At 37.8% G+C, this 14,026-nt stretch overlaps 1 protein-coding gene across 2 annotated transcripts in view; it reads left to right on the forward strand.

The window, feature by feature from the left end:
* The window catches only part of LOC134531211 (dynein axonemal heavy chain 2), an 864,487-nt gene that overhangs the window by 273,925 nt on the left and 576,536 nt on the right, over positions 1-14,026 (forward strand). For both annotated transcript variants that reach the window (XM_063366870.1, XM_063366871.1), the window contains 3 exons: positions 906-1,057; positions 2,868-2,979; positions 9,704-9,842. In XM_063366870.1, the coding sequence (XP_063222940.1) occupies positions 906-1,057; positions 2,868-2,979; positions 9,704-9,842 (403 nt within the window). The remainder of the gene's footprint in view (positions 1-905; positions 1,058-2,867; positions 2,980-9,703; positions 9,843-14,026) is intronic.

Raw genomic sequence — 14,026 nt, forward strand, 5'->3', positions numbered from 1 at the left:
GTCAGTTCATAAGCTTCCTCGAATGACAAGTCTTCTGCCAATAACCGCTGCCGAATGCGTTCGTCCGCACTTCCGACTACCAACTTATCACGCAGAGCTTTCGCCAAGAATGTGTCGAATTTACAAGTCGTAGCCAAATGCTTGATCGCTACTACGAATTCGGCTACTGATTCTCCACTTTTCTGTACCCGGCTATAGAATGCATAATGCTCAGCCACCACAATCTTCCGTGGTGTGTAGTGTTCCACCAACACCTTAATCAACTCGTCGTATGACTTTTTATCAACTCCTTCTGGTGACACTAAATCACTTAACACCAACAATATTTTTGGCCCGATCACCGTAATTAACACTGAAACTTTGTTCTATTCCTTAATCTGGTTTGCCTTGAAGTAATGCTTTAACCTCAAGGCAAATGATGTGATCGTTTCCTCTTGTGGGCAGAACTTTCCTACTCTCCCAATCGCCGCCATTCTCTCAACCACTTATATTTACTTGTACTATTATTATTCTATCATCCCGTACTCGTCGCCAGTGTAATAATACAATGTTTTATTAGTGTAACTCTTTATTCCTCACATAATCGCGTTAACCTGCAGACGAGCCGCCATCACAACAACATTGATACACACATCAAAAACATAGTGCCAACCTTAGCACAACACAACACATAGTGCCAACCTTAGTCCCTGTAGTCTGGTCACCACAGTAGGTATATGGGACAGATTTAGGAATTTGCAATAGATGGATATTAGGAACACATTTACAAATTTTACACAAGCTAGAGTTCTGAATCAGCAGTTGTCTAAGAACATATGGTGTAATGCAATGTCAATAATATTAGTTTGGAATTTTGTGATGGTGATGTGTGTGTATTAAATCTACTTGCTTGTGCCTGTGTGTAGGACCTGAAGGTAATTGCTGACATTTGGATGAAAACAGTGTTAGACATGGTACTTATCAAGGATAGAGAAGTATATCGACTGAAGGCAGTAGATGATATCTTCCAAACCCTTGATGATCACCATTTGAAATTGGCTGCAATGAAATCCACCAGGTAATTTTTCTTTGTTTTTTACGGTCTAGTGTTATATTGTCAGCCTTATTGTTAACTAATGTTAATTATCCTTTTTGGTGATTTTGAATTAATTATCCTATCTTAATAAATAGGTATTAAATAATAAAGTCGAGTGAATGGCAGAAAGGTTTGGGGGCTTGTTGAAAGCACAAGGGTAGGGAATGTTTGTAGTGCTCTGCAATGATGAGCTTTAGGGTGCCTCCAAGTGGCGTGGGTACATGTACAACATGTACAACCTCAGAGAACTTACAAGGGATGCAGACACAGCCCTGCACTGCCTCGCAACATGGCAGCAGAAACTGCAGGATTTCATGTTCCAGCCACTCACTCTCATGCTAGGACTAGGGTTGTCATAGTTCTTTGCCATGCAACCAGGACAACGTTGTATGGGAATTACAATTGTGTTTTCTTCAAAATGACAATTCCCATTTTCTAAGACAATCCCTGTTTTCCAGGACAATCCCTGTTTTCCTTAGACTTATGACAACTCTATCTAGGATAGATAATACACGTCGTTCGGTTATTCAGTGCATGCTTAAAAAAAAAAAAAATAATGTGTAGAATTTAAAAAAAGGCAATAAGTTACTTTTATAGTTTTTAGATTACTAAGAAAATTTTTTTATGGTGCCCAAGAAAAGGGTTGTTACTTTGATTAGATTTTGTTAGTTTCCCAGGGATGGTGCAATAGATGAAATATTTGGGGGAAAACAAATTCAAAGTTTCTACTTCTGATTTTTAAATGTGCCATGTTCTGCCGATGTAGCATTATGGAGCTAATAATTCAAGAAAGCATGTCAGTATAGTATAGTTGTACCTTGATTTTGCTTTCTTCTTTTCTTCTGGCTGCTTTGAAATTTTGGTTTTTTGTCACTGCTGAAAGGAAGGCACTTACTTGATTTGCAACATTGGGTAGTGATTTATTACGTTGTGAACTACGTGTTGGCTTCTTTAGATACACTTATACTTTAGACAAAACTTTCATGATGAATTGCAATTACAGTTATTTACTGTAGTGATGTACAAATATTTAAAGGTTTTAATTTTTATACAAGCTTTAAGCCTTTATGTCTATCAGTGACAGTTTGAATTTTATAATGTAATGAAACATATTGAAATAATTCTAAATATAAAAATGAATTCTACTCCTAATTTTTTTAAATTCGTCATTTATGATTTAATGCTGTAATCCAAATGGAATTCATGGTTTTCCACGCAGAGAAAGTTTGTTGAGATGGTTTTAGAATAAATGATGTAAATTTACTGTTTCCTTATTCACACAGTTTTTTCTCTGTCCGTTGAAAAATGTAAAATATAGGTTCTTACTGTTCATCTAAAGTATTTGTTAGTCAACATACGGTATACATATGGGCATGCATTATTCACAAAAAGCTTTCAGAATTAGTTGAGTGTTAAAACAATGTAGCATTTTCTGTGTTTCTTGATTGGGTAAGTTTGTTTCAGGTACTTGTCTAATGTTAGAACACTTATCACAGTATTTCAGTGCTGAAGCAAATGCTTCCCGAGTGGCTCAGTCAAATAAGACTATGGCTTCTATTCCAGACGGTCCCCAATTACTAGGAAGAAACCACTGGCATGGGTATACCATATTGCAGTCTAATGGGTGATTAAATTTTTTATTCCATGAAAAATGTGCTCCCTAGTTGTACATAAGATAACATAAAGTAATGTATGGGGAATGTTTAGTTCTGTTCAGTATATGTATATGTTGAATGTTTAGTTCTATTCAGTATATGTATATGTTGAATGAACAAGACGATTGTTCTGGTAGGTTCGTGGAACCATTCATCACGGAGGTGAACTACTGGGAGAAGGCACTGACCGTTGTCTTGGAGGTGCTGGAGATGTTCCTGGTGGTGCAAAGGCAGTTCCTTTACCTGGACGTAAGGCAGCCACTGGGAGTAGCCAGCATACATTAACACTTCTGTCTAATATGTATATGTGCTCAGTTTTAATACATTTTTTAGAAGTGATATGGAAGTTTGATTGCGACTTCTTAAATTTTGTAAGCTGTGTTGAAAAGAGGAGCTACATACCGTAGAACCCCGATTTTGCGAACACGGATTTAACGAAAACAGCGATTTAACGTAAAGGTTTTCAGGAACCATCAAAAAACACCAATTTATTAAAATATTAATATAGATTTCCAAATAATGAAAGTAAATTGTAATGGAATATTATTAAAAAATACACTCTGTGGTGTCAGTAATAGAATGGAGGTACTATATATTAATATGTGCATTTGCATCATCTGTCCAAATACGAAAAAATTAAAAAAAAAATTGTTCAAATTGCTTAAAAACTCCGGGCGCTGTAACTGAATTGCGTAGGTGCGTGCCATTGCGCACGCCTGGATAGATAGACTGTCCGCGACACATGACGTCATGAAGGGTTTCTTTGTCTGCATCCCCCTCCCCCTCCACTATTCCTGGCTTGACTCACCACGTTATCTTCCACTCACGCCCGCATAGAACAATTGCTAGGCAATAATCTCACGTATCCAAATATTCCCTTTCCCATCCTCCAGGTTTTTTCAACTTGTGACAACGTCACACCAATACGCCATTATCATTATTCTATAGAGGTGTAAAAGTAACGAAAAAAAAAGCGTACCCGTATGTATTCGTTACTAAAACAATTAGTACTCGTTACTATCGTATTGTTACGTTACTCGTTACTTCTGATACCACATAACATGCTATGTTATGTTGCAGCAACGAATTGAGTCGTATTGTGTACGCAAACAGTATGACGTCGCGTAAATAATAATAAATAGAATATAAACAATTAACAATATTTCATAATTAACAGTTTTTGTTAACCAAAAACAATTAAATCTCATTAGAGCGGCTTTTATATATTATCTCTTTTAAGATAAGAACAAAAAACGTGAAAATACGCGATAATAAAAAACAAAAACATAATTACATATTTCTATTTTGTAAACAATACTTTCTTACGTTGTTTCTGTTCCAATCTCAAACTTTTCTACACACAATTCCTTTAATAAACAAACATCGTTCTTTGTAACGTAAATACATCGAATACGCGCGCGCATGCGTAAAACATACGAAAAATGCGAGTAACGAGATGCAGCCGTGTGTAACGTTTCGTTACTCGTTACTAGATGGCGCACCCGTTACTCAGTACCGAATACATACGGTTTGCTACAGCTCTATATTCTCAGTAAGAGCTTTGTGCGCGGTGTTTAGTTTTTGGAATACGTTTTTTATAAGTGCTGCGCAGCTCAGCGAACAAAGAGAGCCAGCCGGCGGCTACGCCGCGCCGTAACAGCAGCTGACCGAGTACAATGACCTTTCTCCGCATACGGCGCGCTATTGACGGTAAATTTCCATCAATTTGCGGCCATTTTTAATTTTTTACTGTGACACAATGTGTATGTAGCTCGTATTTGTTATAAACGCTGCAGGTTGCGACTGTATTTTAATAAACTTTAACGTATTTCTTACACTTTTCATATTTTTAACATTTTTTTTTTAAATTTAATGCCTCATTTTTCACGGTTTCTGAAAATCTTTATGTACGACCGAGGTGTACGTACGAACTGGGGGCCGTACGAGCGAGATCAAAAACGTTGAAGATGGAAAGTTGACAAAATCTGAGATAGCACGGCAGCACAAGATGTCAGCGTCGACCCTGTTTACGATATGGAAACGTAGGGACGCGATTATGAATGCGGGGGTCATTGAAAATCGGTAAATCAGATTTAACGAAACATCGATTTAGAGTAAACATTTTCGGTAACCGTAGCACTTCGTTAAATCTACATAGCTCACATGTCATTAAATATTTTGGGGAAAAAAAAGTCACCTTTGTAAAAAAATGGTGCAGAACCAGTGGTGATCAGTTCCTGAAGATTAAACGAAGGCAAATACATTAAATCCCTGTTTAGGAAATTCTCAAAGTACTTAGAAATTTAGACTTAACAGGGATAATTTTATTAAAAGGGGAAAATTGTATTTATAGGTCCAGTCTAAATGTTTTAAATTTATTATGAAGGAAATTTTCTTAGGTTGGATTTTCTTTGTGGGTTTGACTGTGGTATACATCTAGTATAAATAGATATCAATTTATTTCTAAATGTGCTGCTAGGTATATTTTTACAACTTTTACAATGGCACCTAAAAGAAAGCATTAATTTTTTTGATTTACATGAAAAATTAAATCTGGTTTGGTGGCTCTAGGCTAGTTTTCTTGAGGAACATTTTCTATGGACAGTCAAAATAGCAAAATTGTTTCAGTTAGACATGGGGTCAGTGCTAGTTGCTGATCGTAATAGTGGGTTGATATATCCCTTTCCATTTGCGGAGTTCAGCAATGAATCTTAAATTTTTTTTTCTCCACTAGTAGGGATCATCAGTTTACTTTATGAAATTACATGGAAAAGTTTTAAAACAATGGAAACAACCACAAACCAGAAAAAAAGTTCATTATTATAGCATCACAATATACCTCACAATATGTTGATGCCGGCGGGCGTTCAGGATTTCTCTATTGGTGTGGAGAAAAATTCACAAGTGTTACACCCTTTCCATTCATGAAACATGATTACAGGGCACAGTCGGGGTAGAATGTTGTTATAGAAAAAACGAGGTCTGGGATACACTTTGTTTTAATAATGACTCTCAAAAATGTTAACATAAAAGTTCAGTTAACATGCTTTCTCATTTGCCAAGGGTGTGACAATGTATGTAAGACACAGATAAGAAGTCAAAATAATGCCACTTGAAGATACCAAAACATACAAAGTTAAGCTTAGGCGGACACACAAATGGTTAAGCATTAATCACATGCAAGATATTTTTAATACGAACATTAGATACATGTGCGATGTCAAACTATACCAAATGCAGAAGCAACATTGTAGCAAGAAACACATGCGCGGAAATAAGCCACACACAAGTTAACACCTACTTCGAGCGAACACAATAATATCATTACAAGAAAGTGTTCAAGTGGGTATTACTTAAAGATTCAATGACTTACAAGCGGTATACTTGCTCACACCTTAACGCCTCTTAACAAAACCCATTTTACAAGCAATGCTCAACTATGTCCTCAGAAAGCTCAGTTTACAAACCTGAAACGCTTGCACAATGCAAAGTCAAAAGCACTAACATATTACGAAACAATGAACGAACGGTTATTCTAATATCTACCAACTTCGTGTAGCATGGCATTTCTTAATCTGCATCCCCACAAGTAGGCTCACGTTTTACGATAGCCTACACCATGCGGCTGTTTTCACAGGCTTTCACGGCTCTACAGGTCACTGCGCTGCCACAGCACAAACGGCACAGTCACGACGCATACCCTACCATCGCACCACTCCACCCCTGCTCTCGCCCAGGTGCTTTTTTATTTTATAATTAATTACAATTATTGAGATTTTATTGTTTTATCAGTAGAGCTCTACTAATGACTACCAAATTTTTATTTTTTATTTTTTTTTCCTAAGTAGCTTTTTGTTTATTACTTGATGTTAAATTATGAATAAAATATTTTGGTATCATCTTTTTTTTTTGTCTTAAAATTCCTGTAGATAAGAGAAAATACATGTTGCGGCTCTCTAAAAAATTGGAGAATCTGTTTACTTAATATTTGGCTGATCTCACTTGAAAGTCTGCTGACCCCCAGTCTACACAAGTCAAATGGAATCTGACTGACTGTTCGACCGTACAATACAAATTAAGGAGGAGTCTCTCACATTCATGCAAAAATAACATTACCCACTTTTATAATGCTGTACACCTAAGCTTATGTGATTCCTAAAAGATGTATTAACTCCCGCGTGACAACTGCTAGATAGCATAATGCAACACAAACTATAGTGGCCACAGCGACGCAAACCAAAACAAATAGAATGCAAAGGATCCTTAAATAGGCATAAGTGAGCACTAGCCTCAAAAGCCATGATAAACTAAACTAGTAGAATGAAAGCGAATTTCCTACAGGGTGGTTCATATCAGTAAATTTTTGCATATCCCGCGATACTACCAAAAACAAACTCAAGACTTACATAGCATTCCGCCCTTGTGCAGAACACTTAAAACTCAAATGTCCCTCAGTTCAATAGCATGCTGCCATGTCTGAGACCAAACACAGAAGAATTACTTCGGCTCGCTATGTTCCTAATCACAACTCGTATGAGAGAGTTGCAGGCGCGGTAGAGGAAAAGGAAGGGCAGCGACACATCACCAGCGAACTCTACGAATCTCTGCATGCAGTTCGAATTTTGATGTCTGCCGGCCTCGCTGCTGGCTCGTCACCACCCAGTAAAGATTTGGAAATTAATTTTGCAATTTATTAATTTCACGTGGGGAAAAAATGTCCGTGTGTGACTGGAAAAAACACTCACTTTGCTGATAGTTCTCACAGTCCTGTACCATAACGACAGAATGTCCCTAACTACCTCGTCTAGGTACTACAAAACAAAATGAATTATGTCCCGTTGGACCACACTGCCGCACGCCTGGGTCATTTTTTTCTATTTAAACTGTAAAAAAAAACTGACATCAATTTAACACGGCCCTCCCAACCACATGTGAAATTCTACACCCTATTCTATGTTTTTAAGAGTCGCCAAATGGTGCACCCTATCGGCACAACACTCGAACGACTGACGAGGATACGCAAATACTTCCAACCACGGAGAGGGGAGGTAGCTGCTTGGCTCCGTCTACCAATCACAACACAGCTCCTACGTACAAGGACACAATACCATGTGAAAAACATTACCTTCACATCGAGGCTTTTCTTTAAAAAAAAAACAAAAAATTACAAAATCTTTTCAGATTGTCAGGCATAAAATCCTGATAAATGTACTGATTCCCGTAGGAGCTAACACCAACCATTTTTCACTCATAAGTATACACACGGAAAGCACAAGAACATCTCTGTAACCATAAATTGTCTGAAAAATTGGTGCCACCATGTCATGCACCTGTTGTTAGCCTTTCTTTTCCTAAAACAATACCCAGTGTTCTAGAAACATTACACACTCACTACGAAAAAGACACGTATAAATATAGGTATAAAAATAACATTTAAATTAAATTAAATACTAAAACATATGATTGCACAAATAGTCATGTAATAAACAATGCAAAAACAAGTAAAAATGTTGTTAAACCACTTTTCTAAATCATTTTACTAAATATCAGAAACTATTATAAAAATATTCGACAGTAAAATAGAAATACAGACTAGGTCACCATGGACTGGAACTAGGGATGGTCGGGTACCCGAAATTTCGGGCAGTGTTTCGGGTATCAAGTATACCCGAAATTCCGGGCGGGTATTTCAGTGCCCGAAAATATCGGGCACCTTGGAAAATGGCAATACCGCACGGCGCAAGTAAACAAAGCTTCTTTTTTTTGGAACGCGCGGCAGCTGCAGGAACATGCCACGCCGCTGCCGTCCCGGCACCAGCCGGTGAAGTGAGTGTGCGTGAGAGATAAGATAAAGAAGGTGCCCGGTCAGCAAGTGTGTTTGTGGGAGGGGGAGACATAAGAGAGCGAGCCCTGCAGCAAGCGGAAGTGGTCAAGGTCATTTACCGTTACTCTCGCTGGCTGACTAACGATGCAGCTGGTCGCCCGCCTCTCTCTCTCACACACACACACACAAACGCGCGCGCGTACGCACGGCGGATGCTCACTGCTCAATAGTCACAAAGTAGTGTTCAAGGTCGGTGGAGCTGCTTGCTGTGTGCGAGGATTATAAGCTGACTTTAATTACACACATTGTAGTTGCGTGGCATTTGCAGAAAGTGGTTGTGAACTGTTTCTATTTAATTCATGTCATTATTTTACCAAAATGGATACCAGTGGAAGTGTAGGTCAAACAATCAACAGTGACAATGAACCTTCAAGCAGCTACCCAAACACAATTTAGTTAATAAGCACTTTATTTCCAAGATTAATATGCATTCTATTTTTTAGTTTAATGTTTAACTTTCATATCAGTGCGGTATAGTAAATAAATAAAAACAGTTCAGGTTTGTCAATGCAAACTTAAGTACGACTATTTTATGTTCAAAATTTATTTCATTAACTGATTTTGATGCCCGACCGAGATTGCCCGAGCCCGAAAATTTTGGACAATTACCCGCCCGAAGTCATATTTCTCTGCCCGACCATGCCTAACTGGAACCTTCATAACCAGCCGATATACTGTATTCTATTACTGGAAAACGTGTCATAAGAATACTGTGTAAAACTTGGGAAGGGCAGTGGCATGTAATGCCACAAATAAATAGCCATCGTGCCATGTGAGACAGTGAGCCTTGCAAGTGATACATGACTTGTGCAGCTTCCACAAATATAGCATCCCTGTACATGCAATTTATAACTAAATACTATCACAGTCCTGTACATACAACACCTAAATCCAAATGTAATGTCCTCTTTCCCCCCCCCCCCCCCCTCCTCATGATTATCTACTGTGCACACTTTAAAGTATAATTATGTTGTGTGAGATGAGAAAAACAAAAAATAAAATATTTATTCTAGTAAATAAAACAGACTCAAATAAAAAAATATATATATTTGTCCTGTTACTACTGCTTGTGCTTCTGTGGTTATCTAGAACATCTTCCAAGGAGAGGACATCAGGAAACAGCTGCCGCTGGAGACATCGGAGTTTGACCAGGTGACGGTGCAGTGGAAGGAGATCACACTGCGCATGTACAAGGACCGTGGCGCCCTGACAGCCACGCACTACCCCAGTGAGTTTTACTTCTCTGTGCATGACGTTGGCTAGAGGTTTTCATTTATATGCTCATTGGCTCGTGTATTCTGGTGATCATGAGCTAAGCTAGTAGTGAAGTGTTTACAATATTTACAATATATTTTGAATATTTTTGATGATTTTATGTTTGCCAATACCTAGAGGTTTGTATTTTTCGCAAAAAAATATTTTGAGACCAGTTGTGTGTGGAAATACTATAGCATTTATCTGTGTTTCTTGATTGGTGTGAGTTTCTTTCAGATAGTTGCCCACAGTCAACACATTAATCACAGCACTTTTGTGGAGAAGCGTGACCTTAATGGTCTGGCCTAATATCTGCCCTCCCCACATGCTGAACAGTCTGATTAACAATTTATTGTGGTTTCAGATCATACACAGTTTTTGGTTAGGTTTTCTCGTTTTATGTAAGTAACAGCCGTTTGCCTATTCCAGAGGTTGTGCATGTTAATAGTGTGCTTTTATGATCATAATTTACATTATTTCATGTTCTTTCATATTCTGAAGATATGCTTACTTTATTATAAAATATGTTGTTGGAAGTTCTTTTTACTTATTTCTTTACCAGAACAACACAATAAATCATTAATATAACTAGCTTATAAATTATAGGTAGTTATTTGTTTACATTAAAAAAATTCTTCTATTAGCTGCAAAGCTAAATGTGGTAATGGGTACACCCTTTGTACTTTCTACATGCATAACTTTTTACCTTCTGCACCTTTGAGTGCATTAGGTGCTAGGGGTCTGCCAATAACATTTTTTTTAAAATTAGAATCAAAGTCGAGTAAGATCTAAGTCTTTGCCGAAGACGAAGTTGAATATCACTTAAATATTTTGCTTCATTAACCCTTTAGCCCCTGTTGACTTCTGTAGAAGTCGGCCAAAGTCACGCCATACGGACAGTGGACCGCTGCAGAAGTCCACTGGATGCAGTGCCTTCCCGCCGGTGGACTGCTCTAGAAGTCCTGACGACTCTACCTCTTTCCCGTTTCGCTACGGTGAACTGCAGTGGAAGTCCGACCTTGGCGATAACTAGCGGGCTGTCGGGATACTGCCGCTAGATGTCATCACCATTCACTCGGCGACCTGCGGCGGTGCCGAATATTTTTTGCGCCTAATTCACGTTGTCTGGCTAACTTCTGTTGTGGTTTTAGACGTATAAACATGGGAATAAGGTGCTAAATTAATTGTTTTACGTTAACTTATAATGAAAATTTATTTTCTGTTATCACTGTGTTGAAACATGAGTTGTCAGCTGACAATTCTTATTTGTAATGGAAATTTATTTGTTATTTTTACAAATTTTCCCTGACTGTTTTATTGCATTACTTTTGTGGGTTAGACTTCAAAATGAGCAAACATTTTTACACAACCTAGGAAGCCTTGCAGCTTCTGTTAGACAGTGACTTTGAGGTCAGTAGTGATGAATCGGAAAATGAATCATTGCCACGAAAAAATTCTACTCAACAATCATGGTCAGGTCCATCGACATCTTCCGGCCCCTCAACAACACCTGACCGTGAATTGTCTGATGATTCTTCAGAGGGGGAGGAAGGGGATGAAGAAACAATTACATCTCCAGAAGCAAAACAGAAACTTGTGTGGTCTTGTAGAAATCTCACCCCACAAAAACATAAGTTTTCCTCCGCAGACTCTGGACTAAAAAGCGATGTTCATACAAACAGTTTTTTCAGTTTTTTTTCCTTGTTTGTAACTGAACAAATTGTGGCTCATATTTGCCAGGAAACAAACAAATATTTCACACAAAGGGCTGACGATTTGACGGACAGAACAGAGAAAGTGTACAGAACTGACTCCAAATGAATTTTTTTATTTTTGTTGCTATGTCTCTCATTATGACCAGGGTAAAAATGTTGGCCTTATCAGAGTACTGGTCAAAAAATCCTGTTCTGGAAACTTTGAATTTTTCTCAAATTTCACGGGACAGATACTTGTCAATCCTTAGGTTCCTACACTTCATTGACAATACTGTGGAAGCCACGGATTATTTATTCAAACTTCGTCCCATTTTGGAGAATTTTCGTGGGGTTTTCAGAGCACTTTTGTACCCATTTGAAAATCTTTGTGTGAACGAATCACTCCTTCTGTTCAAAGGACGTCTAATAATAAAACAGTATATCCCAGCAAAGCGAAGTCGTTTCGAAATCAATATTTCTGCGGAGCAGATACGTAAGTTAAAATAAAAATATTTTGTTTTTAATTCTACATAAATATTGACTGTTTGTAATGAAAACTAAAAAACTGCAAAGAAAGGGTTTATTTCGTTACAAAACAAGGTTTATTTTGACAAGTAGCCAGGTTTATTTCAAGCAGTACCAAGGTCTTATTCTGCAAGTACACCTCAGCTAAGAAATTGCAGTAAATATTCAAAGAAAATCTATGCAAATTCTAATAATGTTTGTGCGCTGCTGCCGATTCACCAAATAATAATGTAATAGTAGCATGTACAATATAATCATGTAAAAAGTTTTCTTTGGAAAATCAAAAATTACTCGTAAAAATGTTATTTATTTTAAGAAGAGCGGACAAAACTTGCGAGTGCGCTTATCAGGTGGATTCCAGTTAGAAGAGGCCCGTACAGGTGGCTCGGCCGGCCGGCCGCATGCCCGGCCTCAAGGTCGCGCACTACGCACTCGGCGTCCGTCGCTAAAGGGTTAAGAAAAACAGTAGATCAATCTTGAGTGCTTGAGTTAGATGTTTAATCAGAAAATCCTGGAATCACATACTGAATAATGATGTAGAAAACATTTAGCAAGTTACCTAACTGCCTCTGCTTGTCATTTGAAAGCTAAAATTGTAAAACTTAAAATTACTTACTTAATTTATTGCAAGATTATTTATGAATTATCTTTGAAACATAACCAGATTCAAATTATTGCATATAGCTAAGCATATTTTAAAATATTTTGAAAACAAGCTTGTAGCAATTCACAATTGTGCCCGGCTAAGACGACGATTGTTCCTTGCACACACACAAACACGTGACGAATATCCCATATGTAATTGCAGGTATTTGGTTGTTAAGTTCTGTTAATGATTATGATATTTTTCAAAGCTGTTACTGGTTGAATTGGAATAAAAGAGTTTAAAATGAATTTTCCAAAATTTATTGTTCTCACGAAAATAGAATTGGCGAGCTGCCGAAACATACAACCTCTCGGCTCAGCTCACAAACAGTGAACTGAAGAACCAAAGCACAGTACAAAATAGTACAGAACAGTAAAAACTGGGGACTTCCTTGAAAAACCTGCCTTCCTTGGGTACACACATTTTTTTACAACTACTATTAGATGATTTCCCGGTCATAGAGCTTTCTCACAGTCCTGGTGAACGTCTCTCTCTCTCTTTAATACAAGAAGCAATAAATAATTGTCTGTCATTTTGGCACCTCGATGATGCTCCTACGTTATAAAAACGTCACCAACACACTATGAACCACATATGGAAAATTATAATTACAATAGATTTAATGTAAAAAAATATTTTTTTTTTTTTTAAAAAAAGCTCTTATTAAATTTTACTAAAAAGTAAAAAATAACCCTAGGAGTAAATGACATTACAAAATTTTGGGTAACTCCCAAACAACATACAGTCAAACCTCTCTGAAACGACCCCTCACGGTTCCCAGGAATAGGGTCGAAATAGAGTGGGGGGGGGGGGGGGGGGGTGTCGTAATAGATGTTTTCCGAAATTTTCAGTTCATTTCACCCCCCCCCCCCCTCCCACACCGCTACTCGCTAAGAAACCAGCCGTACAATGGCAGGATGCTGTCACTCACAATGCTAGACGACTTTGCTTTAAACCCACTTCAACCTTCATGACAAGTCCCTCGACCTACAGGCCACCTCTATAGAAAATATGTCAAAAGACAGTTTATTTTTACTGGTTAGTTTACATGTACGTATTCTGCTTGCCGTAGTTAAATACACTAGAACCCCAATACACTAAACTCCCAATAATGTTCATGTAAGAATAACAAAAAATAATGGGACATTTCCTTTAAAAATATGGCAGCGGTAGGTTCTGCAACGCGAGTGGGCGCACACGAAGTGTAATACTACGGTATTATCAGACTAACTGAAACTGTTTATTATTGTTTTACGTTCGAGGTTAATACCGCTTCCCGATACTTTCGGCAGT

Source organism: Bacillus rossius, chromosome 3, assembly GCF_032445375.1.
Source record: "Bacillus rossius redtenbacheri isolate Brsri chromosome 3, Brsri_v3, whole genome shotgun sequence".
NCBI classification, from domain to species: Eukaryota; Metazoa; Arthropoda; class Insecta; order Phasmatodea; family Bacillidae; genus Bacillus; species Bacillus rossius.